General features: G+C 37.9%; 1 protein-coding gene across 2 annotated transcripts in view; it reads right to left on the bottom strand.

Annotated features, from left to right (window-relative positions):
* Nucleotides 1-7897: 7897 nt before the first annotated feature.
* LOC112153355 (A disintegrin and metalloproteinase with thrombospondin motifs 2) overlaps nt 7898-16516 on the bottom strand; it is a 125250-nt gene continuing 116631 nt past the window's right edge. For both annotated transcript variants that reach the window (XM_024283521.2, XM_024283522.2), the window contains 2 exons: nt 14753-14839; nt 7898-11690 (listed from right to left, as the gene is read on the bottom strand). In XM_024283521.2, the coding sequence (XP_024139289.1) occupies nt 9454-11690; nt 14753-14839 (2324 nt within the window). In that variant the 3' untranslated portion in view covers nt 7898-9453. The remainder of the gene's footprint in view (nt 11691-14752; nt 14840-16516) is intronic.

Below are 16516 nucleotides of genomic sequence, written 5' to 3'. Positions count from 1 at the left end.
ACAAAGAGGTTTTGTTGTTAGGGGTGTAACGATTTTTCCAAGAAATACCACATATCTTCCAATAGTAGCCGGTCTCCAATAAATGCTGGGTCTAACAGGTATACGAACACCCTCAAATCCTCACTGACTGTGGAGATTTCACACTGGACCACTAGCACCTGCTCTTCCAAACTCTTTGACCTTGATTACCAAATGAAGGACACACTTTCTTTTCATCAGAAAACAGGACGTTGTACCAGTGACTAACAGTCCAGCCCTTCGTCTCCTTGACCCAGTTGACACATTTCATCTATTGGCTCAGAAGCGTCTTGACGCGATGAACCCAATAGTTGTGGCCCATCTCCCGAATGCGTCTGAATGTGGTGGTTCTGAAGCGGTTCCTCCACCTTATTCCACTTTTTCTGCATGGAAGTTCTTTAATATTATCCATTTAAAGCTCACGGCCATCTTTTCTATATGAACTAGAACCCAATTTATGTAAAAATGATCTAAATATATTCAAAACATGCATGTTTGTAAGAAATATATCATTTTTGCTAATTTGACTAAATTTAATCCTTTCAAATCTTACCTTTTTTTTAATCTCCTTGGCACTGTTTAGATATTTGCAAAGTTCTCTGGAGTTACAAACAAATAGAATCCAAAAGGGTCACCGTTCTCATTGCCTGCAGCTAATGCATATTTGAATATTCAAATTAGGATTTGTATATGTAGGTTAGTGCACAGACTCAGGATATTTTCATGACCAGAGTTAGCAACTTTTGTTGATTGTTTGCCTACTGAAATTACAGTTAAGAGAACATTCCAGTCATAGAAAATTATACTCTCGACTCGGCAATGCTGCAAACTATCTAGTCAAAAACATGTGGAACGAACAGATGATTTAAAAAAACTCACAAACTGTTGCTATGAACAGAAATCCTAGCAATAAACATTAGATGTTTTGACACCAGGCTGTTTATATGTTTATTTTCTGTGTCAAATCTCACTTTTATGGGAGTTCGTAGAGAATTTCTTCCCTCTGATCCCTGCCTTTAGGGGTCTTTTGTGAAACTTTCTGGTTTGTGTAAAATTTGACAGTGGAGGAGAGTGATTCTGTTCAATAGACCCTTTTCACATGACGTCACACATCGCTGGACTAGTGGAGAGTCGCTCCCGGTTTATATGGTTTAGAGCAGCAAAGCTGACAGCTAAACACTGTTTAAAGCAATTTTACGTAAATGATATAAGGTAATCTAACCAAATGTAACCAATATTTGTACAATATTTATTTTAGAAATGTCCTACCTGGTTGTTTTTGCTTTCCTCACTTAGATTATTCACAAATCAAAGTATTATTTCTCTCTGACAACCCAGTTAAAGTTAGACAAGGGTTACTAGTACTTCACTGAATCCTGCTTGTTTGATTATTAGGGTAATTATGATTTTATCGTTTTAATCTGTGCTAATGCTAACGCTAGCAATAGTTTTGGGGATGAGATGTGAAGCTCCAGAAGATAACCAGTTAAAAGTTATCAAAATTTCTGTGCTCACATAATCATTGTAAACAGAGCAAAAGTCAGACATTCCACCATTCTTGATATTAAAATAAAACTTATCACTGTTGCAATGTTTTCTACTGCGGTCAGTGAGCCGCTGTTAGCTCAGCTGTGGTTCTAACGTCGCTCTCCTTTGCTTTTGCTCATAAATGTGTCCAATCTGGAAAAAAAGGTAAAAAATGATCAAATTAATTGAAAACTGTTGCCAAAAATATGAAAGTGACTATATCTACGTAATGTTACAAATACATTCATCCAGAGATTACATTTCTTTACTTGACAGCTGAAAAAACGTGGCTTGAAAGCTGCTCTTAACATTTTTGCTGAGCCAAATTGTTACTGTTTTTACAATTATGCCCTAAAATATCCCATAAAACAACAAGTAGATTTTGCCTGGGAAGCAATTAAAATCTGTGCGGGCAATGCAATGTGCGATGTGCGTCTTTGCTGCAGGTATTAAATGTGGCCAACTTGAATTTCTATCGGCTTGTGTGCTGATGGCACTTAAAATATGTGCAAATACCGCTAAAATAGAACTCGTTAGAGTAAAATCTGCTCAAATGAAAGGTCAATATTTTCAATAAAACATCCAATATTGAAGGATTATTCATATTAATATTTTGATTTGTGAACGATCTAATAGAGGAAATGAAAATACAGTTCGACAGGACATTCATAAAATAAGACGGTGTTTGTCTTGAGGGTCGGACTGGCTTGTAAAAATGTTTTTGGTGTTTTATGTTACCGTACATCAGAGGTCAGCTCTGCCTCACAAACACACATTCACTTTCACCCACAGGTACACCAGCAAGACACACAATGACTGCTTTCACAAACATGGTCTCTGCTAATGACACACACCAAGCACAACATCAGGCCGGCCTCAGAAGATTTCTACAAGAGATGGCTGGATGAACATTTATGAGGACATCTACAAATAGGATCAATTTCAGAACCCATTGTAGATGTGCAAATGTCTGTGTGTGGAAGAACAATGCCTTATTCAACCTAACAAATAACTGACTGATGATAGTCAGATGTGCATCAATTAGACTCTGGTAGAAGATTCTGAAAAACTTTAATTGTCGATTAGAGTCTCTTTTCGGAAGTGCATTCTTAATGGAGGCAAATCTGATTTTTTTTTTTAGTGTTGTGACTTAAGAAGAGAAATCATACTCTCCAAAGGTTTTATGAGAAAAAAAGGAATGTTGTATTGACAGAAGGTATTTTGGGGGAACTAAGAGAAGCAGGCAAGAACCAAGCTGTTTTAATTTCTAAGACCTAAGTTTGAAAAGAGTCTAAAGTTTTGAGATTGTCACAGGAAATATAGACTCGCTGCAACTTAAGACCCACTTTAATGGAAATTTGTGTTTTGATGTGACATTTTTCTCATGTGGAGGACAGGTATTATTAAAGAATAATAATTAATTTATGCTTATTTACCATTTAGCTTATCTAGTTCTTTAGAATTGTTAACAGTTATCCATTTGTTACTATTTATTCTGTATTTGGAATAGTTTTGAACACTTGTAGTTATTTACCTTTATTAACTTCCTTAAACTTTACTAATAGGCCATATCAGGCTATTCTAAGCCTTCCAAAATAAACTATATCCATATATTTATTAATATATTACCTTTGGCACTTTATAGAACATTCTTTTTCATGAAATATGAGTTATTTTCGCAAGCTGCTTCCTACCCTAAAGCAAGACGACTCAATCTCTGAGGCTCCGCCTCTTTTCTGCTCGTTTTTGTGGATTAGAAGGGGCTGGTGCTCAGAGAGAGGGTTTTAGAAGAATGCTCAGAGATGTGTGAATGGAGCAAAATTCTGCATTGTGATGTTTTTTTTGTGAGAAATGAATATTATAATACATTTTAAAGCTCAAAAAAGTTGTTCTTGGCTTTGAGCCCATTTTGCATTAATTAAGTCACATGAATGTAAAAAAATATATTTTAGTTTTCAAACCTCTTTTTGGTGATTAGGCAACTGTCTGAAACTGAAGCTAACAACTAAAGCTAACTGTGTTGGCATGTGTCAGAAAGTGGTGCTGTTGGCTCTAAAATGGGTCTTGGTGGCAGAAACTTAAACATTTAATGAAAACACTTAAATATGACAAAACCGTGGAGAGAAAGCAGAGGAAAGAGAGAGAAAAAAGAAGCTGACCTGACAATGAATAAATGAAAATGAGAGGCTTAAATAAACTGAGATACTAATTTAAACAAAGACAGCTGTAGGTGATCAACCTGAACCTCGAGTGACTGACAAGGAAACGGATCATTGCAAAACCTTAAAAAAGTCACAAAAATCCAAGTGTAGAATCCTCACACCATGCATTTTTGCAAAAAAATATACACTTTTTTTAATTTTCCTTTTTCCTTTTTACATTTTCATAATTAATTTTGATGTATTTAGTCTATTTCTGTCAATGATATCAAGCTGATTCAAAATGTTTACTTTATTTTTTGGCTATTTTTGCTTCCTGTCAACCGTATAAATTCACACATGACTTTATTAAACAGTAAAGTCATAATGTTTCTTTAAAGCTGAGGATTATGCCCTTTTATTTGCGTTGTTTGATTTTTAGCCATCTTTTCTTGGTTTGTGTATTTTTTTGTCATGTTGTTCGTTCCCTTATAGTCACACAAGCTCATATTTTCTAATTATTTACATCAGTTCTCATTTAAGTCAATTATCTTTGTTGTATTTAAGTGTCTAGTGTTCAGTTCACACCTTTCACGTCATCTTTGTTGTCGCCCTTTTAAGTGGTTTCAGTGTTTCTTTTTAACTCAGCCTTTGGGTTTCTGTCATAAACCTGCTCTTCTGCATTTTGGGTCCTCCAGTAATACTTTCTGACAGGGTTCAGTTTTCAGTTCAGAGGACCAATTGCAGTAAGAGTAAATACAATAATTTGAAAAAAAGCTAGAAAAAAAGCACCTCTCCTTCAATGTCTTCATGTCAAACAACCCAACAGTGTCAGCCATAATTAATGTGTATATATATATATATATATATATATATATATATATATATATATATATATACAATGACCAGAAATCAGGTTTGTTGAACATGAATAACCTAAAAAACTGAGTCAGAATTGAAAGCTTTAATCAGACATTAAATTCTTTCTCTGAAGGCACATGACAGCCTGCTGGGAAGTTTGAATAACTCTCAACCACGAGAAGCAGCAATCTCTGATCTGGTGAGCCAAGAATGAACCCTTTGACTAAGGTCCTAAACAGTCTGTTAAAGTTCAGGTAAGCACCAGCACAGTAACACTGAGATTGAAGAAACAAATACTTAGGATTGTGTCATTTTGCAGTCATATCTGGGACTCTAGTATTAAGTTATGGTAGCAAGAAGACACACTGTTGAGTATTTTCCAGAAATACTCAGATTCTCAGTCTTCCAATAATGGACCACAGTTCAGCTGCAAGTGTTAAAGTGAAACGTAACTAGAAAAATTTGAATAAACTTTTTTTTTAAAATCACAGGAATTGCTGTGCTTCATAATTTATCAAACTTAAAACCAATGACAACTGTTCTTAGTCTTATAGTTCTGTTGCATCTTACACTAATACTGGGTGGAAACTTGATGGAATGTTTGCAGCCTCTCCTCTTGTTTGTAACTTAAATGTTTTTTTTTCTTCTGAACATTTCAAAAGAACAGATTCTTGGAAAAGATGATGTCTTCAAGGAACCTCCTCTTTTTGCCTCTCAGAAAATAACTAGGATCCTTTCTCAGAATCCTTGACAGACGATGAGGGATAAAAATCAACAAACTGGCAGAACAATCAGACCTTTCAATTTAAAAGCTATAGAGCAGACATTGATCGGTATACAAGACTGTCTCAAATAATCACTTCGTTTTGAGGAATTGTGGGAAATAAATTCCGTGAGATGTTTTTAACTAGATTAACCTAAAAAAAGACAAATGCATGCTGTGTTTCTGTAGGATGAGCACTGCTGTAAACATTTTCTACACAACAGCTTCCTTCTGCTCTCCAGTCTCAGCTCCATGGTTGTTTTGACATTTTGCTGACGGCCAATTTAAAGCCATTAATTAAGTGAAAAAGCAAACAAATTTTCTGTCTGTTTGACTTCAGCTGTGCAACATTTTGACACTTTACTAAAAACATCTCTGTGCAGTAAACAGCTATAGGCAAAGCATGTGAGATATCTTGCTTTCACTAACTGGTTAAACCAGGAAAACCTTCTTCTATAGATTAGGGCTGTGTATTGGCAAGTTTGGGGATAAATTGTGTATTATGATACAGATGTCATGACATGATATATCACAACAGACAATACATCATAATTTATTTTTTTATGTTTGCATGTTGTTTCTGCAGTTTCCTTTTTGCATTTGTTTTGAAGAAAGACTCTCCTCAAAGTAAGTATCTCCTTCATGTTGGGGGTTTATTCATCCATGGTCTGAGCTTATCTCAGGCATGCAAGACGTCATTGGCTCAGAGCCTAACCATCAAAGACTATGGACAAAATTAATATATCTGAGCATATTAATAAGTATTTTCTTGCATTCCAAATGATTTAGTTACACTTAGATGCGAGCTAGAAAAATGTCCAGTTCCTGTGCCATGCAGGTGATCCGTATAAAATATCAAGGTTGTAGACCACTTGGTAAGCCCAGAGAGCAATGTTTGTACACATTTATCTACGGGCAAGCTGCAGGCGACATGTGGTAGTGAACACTTCTACAACATGCAAGGGTAAAGTAAAGATGAAGTAAGTTAGGTGCAGACAAGTACAGATTTTCCCCTTTTCAGACCTCCCCAAATCCCATAAGTGACTAATGCAGGGGTGTCCAAAGTCAGTCCTCGAGGGCCGGTGTCCTACATGTTTTCCAACCAACCTGCTATTAAAGCTCCTTATTGGTCAAGCACACCTGATCCAGGTAACCAGCAGCAGAAAAGGCAGGAAACCATTAAATACAGAAATGGAAGGGAAAAACAATAAGACACAGGTGAAACCCATTAAGGAGGAGAGGTGATCAATCCATGTGAAAAACACATGACATCCACAAAAACCCAAAGACCAGTACCGGTCAACCTTGTACAGCTACATGTAACTATCACCAAGGATCTCGCCCTATTGAAACAACTTTTCTCAATTTTCTATATGGATGAATGTAAGTGCAAGCTTTTGTAGAGAACTATGGTTTTCCTAAACACAACAGAGATTGCTGAACAGATTGAAGTTTAATTGAAAAATAACCATGTTACCCTCAGAAATCTCTGGAAATATGCATCAAAAACTCTATTTAGAGACATTTAACAAGGCAAAGGAGTTGCATGCACAAGAAAAAAAAAGATTCTAAAAAGATTGTACAAATGTCCTCAAGCTGGGTTGAAACTCTGGAGCATCTACACTTAAAAGTTTGAAAGTAAGAGGCACTAAGACAAGGCAGTTTCTACATTGCACTTAATGTATGTGTTGACCTTGTATTTACAGACCCTAGAGAACCGCATGCACACTAAGTCCCTAGAGTTGCCAAATCATTATTCATTGTAGTCTGTGACCAAGGCAACCACCATTTCTTCACATTGCACAGAGAACGTGTTGTTTATGTTTATTTATTAGTTTTCTCATTAGCAAAGCTAGTGCCATGACTCCTGTACCTGTACATTCACAAAGAACTGACGAGTAGAGGTTTTCAAAGTAACGTGTAGCCCTGCCATTATATAAAAATCAGTTACTGGACTACAACGTAGGGCTAGATCAGGATTCTACTGAAGTTCACACTTCCATACTCAAAAGGACTCTTTGATAATCTTAAAACCACCTTTAAAATAATAGGGCTTTTTCCATTCAATGTTGCGTCCACTAGGCATATGCGCTTCCACACGTTTATGGTGTTCATACTGGACTGTCGCTACCCGATACTACACACGTACCTACAGCTGGAAGAGGTTTGGTGCGAAATGTCATAATGGTGCAAATTTCGCCAGTTACACTGCAGGCTTTTTCTTTCACAGTTCTGTTCCGAAAGACTTGGTGTGATATAATTCTTGCAAATCGCAATTATTTATTTCTCCATCATGATTCATTTTCAAATGTTTGGCATTTCCCTGAATTAGAACGCCATGCATACGTCACTACCAAGTCCCTGATTGGTCAAAGTTCCACCTGGGCGTTCAATGGACATGATTTTGTACGAAGTGTTTACTTGAACATCTGTTGCTGAGGCCGGTGGGAACTTAGCTTAAAATATACAGTAATGGAGGAAATTAAATCACCAGTTAGAACTTTTGCATCCAACTGCAACACTTGTAAGACCAGTTTTTCAAACCTTTAATAAACTTTGATGCAGCTAAAAATCACACAACACAGATGAATTGCCAAACACCACAATAACTTTAATAAATACTAAACATGAACCTTTATTTCATATGTACAAGTATTGTACAGAAAGAGAGATGGCTTTGCTTCTTCTGCAGATTTGAGATGCACACATACTGAAGCTTTTAGAATATAGAGCAGTCTGAATCCTACATAGCTCTAGCTCAGGTATACTGATTTGTTATTATTAATGGAAGTATGTTATGCTTAAATGAATGAGTGAGGAAGATGCTTTTAGCAACACTAAGGAAAATAAAAGCACCAAACTTGCAAATGCAATAAAAAAATCGCCACGTTTTACCACTTTATTATTGCAATTATTTCCCTAAAATGAAGATTTACCATAATTTAGACAATAAACATTTGGCACTTTCCCTTGAATTTACTCTTAATTCCTGAGGCTTTTTTGAGTAAATGTAAAATAACATTCAACCACTTTTGACATTTAAAACAAACAAACAAATTGTCACCATCTGGCTTTATTGCATAGCTTTCACCCAAACACTCCACAAAAAAGTTGTCAAATTTTCAAAGTTTCGGGTGCCCTGAAATACTGACGCCAATAAGCAGAAGAGCATAAATTTATTGCTTATTTACAAATAGGAAATTCGATTTATTGTGTTTTACACTGCCTTTATACAATAGATTTTGTTTTGGATATGTTTCAATGGGACATAGATTTTCCCTTAACTTCACCCTTAATCAACAAAGAAGAAACAAACAAAGCTTTCTATGTCTTTGAAGTTGCAGAATCTTGTTTTGTTTATTCACTGTAACTGCACAAAGGAACTTCACAAAAAGGTTTAAATCTTGTCAAATTTTCGAGCTTGGAGGTTTCAATTTATCGCAAACATATATTGTTTTACTGGCTAAGGTGGGCCCTTTAGAAGGGATGTAGGTAAGAGACGTGACTGACCAAAGATATGCATCAACAGTGAATTATAGACAGATGTGGTGGAAAGAATTTGGTAGTTTTCCCAAAACACAGCATTGCTCAGAATCAAATAATAAATAAAATAGACACAATGTAAACCAGGTAATCTTTCTGTGCGGTTCAATACTAATCAAAGGTGGTCAGGAGCCCAGGTTTTGGGGACCACTGTTGAAGAGCTTATTTCTCACAGTTTGGTTTATATTATGGTTGAGCAACAGCATGTGGCATGCAGTAGCCTATCTGATGTCATAAATAAGTGGTCAGATCCGATTTTTAATAAATCAGAGTCTACTTAACCAGATGCACACCTCTACAATTAAGGCTAAGAATGGTTTGTTTAATCACAAATGAGTTGTACTTTGGGGTTAAACATACTTTGAATATGTATTGACTAGTGTGGGTATACCCTACAGAATATGGAACAATGGGTTGGATCTCTGGTCTTGTGCTTTTAGTTCTATTAATTTCATATTCTTTCCCTGCAGCAAACCTCATAACATAAAGATTTTTTGGATTCCCTTTTTATCTTTTGGGAAGGGTATAGCAAAAATCATCGGCACAAGTTGAAGAGAAAAATAGTTAATCTCTATAAGAGAAATGAGTGTTGATAAAATTACTCTATTGTTGGGTCTGTCCTCTTTTCATCCGGAGAAGAAAGTTTCTCTTTTCTTCCAAAATCTCTTGAATCCGTTTGTTCCTGGTTCTTTCTCTAAGGTTGACTCGCCGCTTTAGGATAATGTTGTTCTTAGAGATATCACTGTCCAAACCGGTGACTCTGTGGTTAAGGACGTCAACCGAGTTATTGTCATTGCCCTTTGTCGTTGTTTGATCAGACCGTAAGGTAGGTGCCACAGAGGTTCTTGTGGTTCTTGGTTCTTCCTCTGTTTGAGTGATTACCATGGAAGTTGAAGCTACAACTATACCGGAAGTTGTTGGGGTAGTGGGAATGTTCACGGCAATGTCCTCAAACACATTCAAACATGGTGATGAGGAGTACTCCGTTGTGTCATCTCCATTCACAGTTGGCATCATTACAGAAATATCACCATCCATCACACCTACCCCAATGATTACTCCTGAGCTACCGTCTGACTCTGGGATCTCATAACCACTTGAGAAAGTCCCGCTGGTCTCCATCGCACTTGCAATGCTTGTCACTGTGGGGTCACTGTATGGGATACTTCCTGTTACAAAATCAGCAAAGGTGCTGGGTGTGGCTTCAGTCACTGTGTGTCCATTGTTCCACAGTAAAGTGTTAACTGTAAAAGCATGGTCATCATTGATGTATGTGGTCGTGGTCCCTGACTGGGCATAGGGGATACTTTCCACTGTTGAATTCACAGTAGAAGAAACAGTGGGAGAGAAGCCCACTTGTGTTGATTCTTTCTTTGCACTGGGGATGGAAGGAAACTGTGTTTTCTTTTTGAAACTAGTAGTTTTGTTCTTTGTTTTATTATGATTATCATAATTATGTGCAATCGAGGAAGCATTGAGTCCTATCTTTGGGACCTTTTGAGGAACTTTAGTCAGCTCTGTTTTTTTGTCTTCTTTTATGACATGAGTTTTTTTGGAACTGGGCTTTGGAGGAATCTCCTTTTTGAATGCAGGTTTGTTTGTTTTCTCTGGAGATCTGACTGGAGTTGTCTTTTTCACTGTAATTTTTGGTGGAGTTATTTTTTTAACAGTAACTTTTGGTGGAGTTGTCTTTTTGACCTGAATTTTGGGTGACATTGTCTTTTTTACAGTTGTTGTTGGTGGAGTTGTCTTTTTTACCTTAACTTTTGGTGGAGTTGTCTTTTTTACAGCAGTTTTAGGTGGAGTTGTCTTCTTTACTGTCGAGGTGGGTGGAGTTTTTTGTACAACAGTTTTGGGTGGAGTTGTCTTTTTTCCAGCAACTTTAGGGGGAGTTATCTTTTTTACGGTAATTTTGGGCGTGGTCGTCTTTTTAACTGTAGTTTTTAGTGGAGTTGTCTTATTTACTGTCGCTGGTGGTGGAGTTGTTTTCTTGACTTTCATTTTTGGGGTGGTTGTCTTTTTATTGATAGTTTTGGGAGGAGTCGTCTTTTTTACTGTAATTTTCGGTAAGGTTGTCTTTTTTGCTGTACTTGTGGGTGGAAATGTTTTTTTTATTGTAGTTTTTGGGGGAGTTTTCTTTTTAATAAGCTGTTTTTCTGGACTGGCTGTCTCTGATGTTGTGCTTCCTGGAGTTACATCCTCTGCACTAGTATTCATTTTCTCAAGACTAACTTTTTCTGTGGTTTTTGGTTGTGTAGTTTTCTTTTTGGGGTCAGTTGTTGATGGGATGGGTTCTGGCTGACTGTTGTCCGTTGTAGATTTAAAGAATAATTCTGTTGGATTTGCTGTTACTTTACTGGTTGTTGTTGAAAAGTCTGTTAGCATTTTGGTTCCAGCTGTTGTTGCAGAGATTGGCAAACTCTCCCACAGTAGATCTGTGGGAGAAGGGGTGTTGATAGTGAATGGAATGGACGAAGATGAAGGAGAAATGGTGGCTGTAGGTGGTAGATGGGTAAGGATGAATTTTGTGGGTGAGGTAGAAGGAGACGGATGGGTAATTGACCAGAAAGAGATTGTGGACGGTGAAATTGTGGTTACAACAGCCTTGGTTGGTTGAGGGTCAGGAATATCAGACATCAGCATGCTGGTAGATGAGGACACTGTAACTCTGGGTGGGACAGATGTGACAGGGGTGGATCTAGTACTGTTAAATGCAGATTTAATGATGTTGATGCTGCTGCAGGTCTTGCAGCAAATGCGTCGGTACTCCGGTAGAGTGCAGTATCGCTTCAGCAAATTCATACGGCAGAACACAGAGCGGTCTCCACGACAACGATGGCCTGTGGAATAAAGAAAAAAAAAAGAGAGCTCAGACGTGCCACCGGTTGCAAGAGAGACAATCAAATAATGTGCTAATGCTTTGAAAACTCACAACACAGTAGGACATTGTTGTTACATTACCATGGTCTTTGGGTGCTTGTTAGTGTAAACATAAATATAAAGTGTGTGTGTGTGTGTGTTTGTTAGTTCCACACTGTGTAAAGAACAGAAGTAAAGCCAGACCATTAGCAGAAGATGCAGGAAGGACGAGGAGAAACCCAAAGAAGAGCAGTCATTAGATCAGTCCCGAGCAACTGAAAAGGAAAAGAATGGTTGCCAGTTTTTCTTTTCTTTCTAATAGAAACATTCTTAGTTCGAATTATTGATCAAAGAGCATCTAACTTGCTGACATTTTACCAGTTGTTCCTCCTTTTCCCAAAACATCCCAACAGGACTGTCTCCCATTTTGACATTTTCCACCACTACCAACCTAGCCAAAGATCACACATTTTTAAAACATTTTTTATTGATACAACTTTGCTGTTGAGAATGACAGGAACTGAAACCATGAGATGTCCGCCCTCCCCTGCTTCTGCTCAATATATAGTTTTTTTTTTTCTTAAGAAAAATAATTCAACTGTATCGAAAGTTACAAGTTCACAGTCACTTTGGTAAAACACTTGATTACTTGGAAATCAACCACTCAATCTGTTCATTGATTGAAAAGAAAAGCAAAAAACATGAAGTACATAAATTATATTTGCTTTTTTTTTAAATAAAATACATAATTTTCCATGATGATGTAAAAACTGGAATGGCACATTAAGTGTCATATGAAACATTTACAAAACATTAATAAAATTTCCCTGATAAATCAAAGTGCATATAGACGCAGTGCACGTAGTCCATCAGAATGTTTCTTCAACGTCAGCCGAACGTTAGCCAGCCCCACGCAGCAGGCCAGTGAAGCCACAAAACAGTTACCCATAGTATAGAATATTATAGAAGAAGATAACAGTCATGAACATTATTAAATACAGTCAACACCAATGTTATATACAGTATCGCACTGCTAAGTCTGGCTTGGATTCACACAGTCCAGCTTCAGCAGAAGGAAACCTTGGATAGCTCGCTACATAGTCACAACAAAAATATGTGATCACAATACAATGACAAATCTGAAGTGTTTTTTTTTTCTTCTTCTTTTCAATGTCACATGTGTTAATACCCTAGGCCCTTTGAAAACCCTTTTTCCTTCTGTCGGACAATGGCCCGACATCGCCTAGTTAGGTTCGATGGTTGGCGGTTGTGAGTTTGTTAAGTTGGTTTGAAGCTGCCTCTATTTCGAGTGAAACTTTGAATGAATAAAGCCATCTCTTTCACAGATAAACGCCATTACATTCAATCCAAGATAAGGCATTGTTCATGCGGTTAATGTTCATCAAAAGAAAGTGAGATCACTGGACGCTCTCAAATCAAAGTTTATGAGGTATTTCTGTATCTGATCGCAGTGTGTGAAAGCCTGGATGGTGAAGCACCCTTACCCACATACTCACACACACACACACACACACCCACAACTCGTCTAGTCTCCCATCACATCCAAATATACACGTGGACACACAGCCACATCTGCACCCTTGAACACACCTGCATCTGCAAACTCCCTGGTGATGAATGCAAATGTGCATGACAAAGTGTGATCTAATTTTTAATGAAAAAACAAAACAAAACAAAACAAGAAGCAAACGGTAAACCCCTGATCCATTTGAGAAGAATGGAGAGGCAACTAACTGACCGAGTCCTGCATACTATAGATCTAACCCCTACCCCCCAGGAACACTTCTAATAAATATTAATCTGTCTTTATGTAAAACCGATAAAAAAATACACATAACAGTCAAGGATCTAAGCGATCAATAGCAGTCCAAAGGTTTTAGGCAAATAAGCTACAGCTTATTCATGGTAAAACATTATTAATATTATTGTTACTCATATAGATTTTGATAGGTATATATAAAAAAACAAATATACTTGTAGATGTATTTGTTCAAAGTTTGCAAGCACAAATAAGCTGCATTTATTTATTTATTTTTTTGTATAACAGTCAAAGAGAGGATGGCTGATGATGAGGTGAAATGGGAAGCAACCTCAAGTGGTCAGACTACCCTGTTTTTTTTTTTTTTTTTTTTTTGTTCTCCTTCAGTTTTTTCACCTTACCCCCCACCACCCACCCCCACCCCCAAAAAGTCACACTGCTTACTCATACTACTTCCTGTCCCTGTGCTGAGTTCCTGTAAATCTGAGAGTGGAACGTAGAATGAGACGCCGCTCTCATTCCCATAAAGAGCCAGGATGTCAGATGAGCATTTTAGCAAAGATGTCCTCAGATTCACATTCACAATAAAGCTTTCATATTTTTGTATATATTTATATACTGTATATATATATAATATATATATTTAATACTTTATAATCTCTAGTGTTTATTTTCACACCTCCTTCACACCACGCTGACAATGCGCTACAAAAAGAGAAAAGTGCAGCTGCATTTCAGGAGTGGTAACCCATGAAAACACGCTGCTAGCTCGCGCAAAGCACAGCCGCCAAACGCAGATGGAGTCCCCCACAGGTTATGGGCTCACTTGCACCAGGTACCAGTGACAGCCCGCTTGTCTTGCAACTTTGAATTCTTTTTAACATCATTTTTTTTTTTTGTTGAGTTTTCGACTGGCCAGCGGTTACAACACAATGCTCCACACAGGAGAGGATAGAGAGATAGAAGGAGACAGAGCAAGAGAGAACCAACCAGCACACACAGGAGCCAGAGACCTCCCCCGGTCAGAGCCGTCTCAGACACAGAGAGAGACAATATCCCCCCAAAAGAGAAGCGAAAGCTTTGCCGCTCGCTCACAGGCGTGGGCACAGGCACAAGGCATAGGGGAGCTGGGTCAGGGGGCCAGCCGGGGCCAGCCCTGTAGAGACAGGAGGACAGAGATGGGCAGGGCCCAGTAGAGGACAGACATGCAGCTGCAGCTGCCGCTGTAGAGGCCAGGCTGGGAGCTATAGAGGGAGGTTTTACGTGAGGAGATCCTTGGATAGTTGGAGTTTGGACGAGAGAGCCACTGGATCAGAATGTTGCCATTTTTGTTGAGGTCGGATGAGCCCTCTGCAGAGACAAAATGAGAAATTGCAGTTTAAAAATCTGTCTCTATCTGAGAAAGAGACGGGAAGCAGAGCTGAAGGTAGCAGATGTGATCAGGCTGAGGTTCTCTTTGGGAGTGACTGAACCCATCAGTGGTATGTTTGATGTTCTGCAGATAAATGCATCGAGATAGGCAACTCCAGGCCTCAAGGGCCACTGTGTCCGCATGATTTCCAGATATCTAAGCCCTACTCGTGACTGGTTACCTGGTTCAGGTGTGTCCAGCCAACTGGAACATGTCAGAGCAGGGTATGTTGGAAAACATGCAGGAATGCTGCCTTATAGGCCGGGAGTTGCTGATCCTGGTCTACATCCAATCAGGATATAGAACACAATGTGCTGTAAAACATATTTTACCGGGGACCACTGTGTTTTCAGAAAACTGCTGCCATTGGATTAGGATTGTCAGATTTTTCCATCTACTGTATGTATTGCATAAAAAAGTATCCTTAGGAAATCAGATGATGATTAGAAGTTTATTTGCATGTAAACAAGCCCACTGTTGCTGAAACACACCAAAGTCTATCTGTATGTGAACCATTGATTGCATATAAGAACTGGACCAAGTGAGTGCGACATCACCCATACAAAATGACTTGCTTCCTGTTCAAAAGGAATTATGTCAATTCAGCTGCCATTTTTTTGTGTTACGGACGGGCCTTGTTGGAACTAGAAATATTCAATAAGCAGTGATTGGTCCGAGTTGGTCCGAGTAAACATTTCTATGGCAACCAATCTTGCCAATCAGCAGTGAGCTTGTTGGAAGTCCACACCTCTACTACTTGAACGTGGACTCAGGAGAATTTGTCAATTGAACACTTCAAACGTTCAACATTAGACCACATATTGTCATTGAGGCCTCTGACTGACCAATTTATAACTTCAATAATTTGCAATATAGAAACAAAAATATAATAAAGTAAAAAATGGGATTACTGGAGATAATAGGAGAACTAGACTTGGGCCACTCAGTCCAGTTCTCATATAGAGTCAATGATGTGAATCAAGAATTTCAGTGAGTTTAAGATTTTATTCCTGCTTAGAGAAGAAGCTGACTATTCAAGGAAACAAACTGATGTAAAGCAAACAGAGCTGTGTGAAAGTGTTCAGAAAACTGCGATTCGGAAAAGGGAATGTTAGGTCACCTAGCTCCAACAACACTGGAACTAAAGATCTGCTCTCATTTCCTAAAAGAAAATACATCCTATCATTTTGGATCAGAAACATCTGACTTTTAAATTTAATGACTCTATTGCTTTTTCACAAAGCCTTGAAGATAAGGGCAATTTTGTGGGCAGATTAGGGTCATTTTGCTTCGATTTTACTGTAGTCTGCTGTGTTTGCAGGGCATGAAGTCATTTGCTGATGATGTGTAAAATCAACATTTCTATGCTGTTTCATAACCGCTGCTCAGTTCTGTTCAAGTCAGGACATTTGGGAAAGAGATTGTATTGTTTACAGCTTACTTTGCCTGCTTGAATACAATTTAAGAAACAAAAAAACAGAAGTATTTTTTTAACAATAATAAGAAAATGTCAATGAAAATAAGAATATCCAAATTTGCGACCTTTTAAACAGTACTGACAGATTTGAGCATTTTTAAACATATGCAGAAAAAGAGCTGCCACCGTGTGATGGGGA

This window comes from Oryzias melastigma, linkage group LG10 (genome assembly GCF_002922805.2).
Source record: "Oryzias melastigma strain HK-1 linkage group LG10, ASM292280v2, whole genome shotgun sequence".
Lineage (NCBI taxonomy): Eukaryota > Metazoa > Chordata > Actinopteri > Beloniformes > Adrianichthyidae > Oryzias > Oryzias melastigma.
This window is presented reverse-complemented; position numbering and strand designations above follow the sequence as displayed.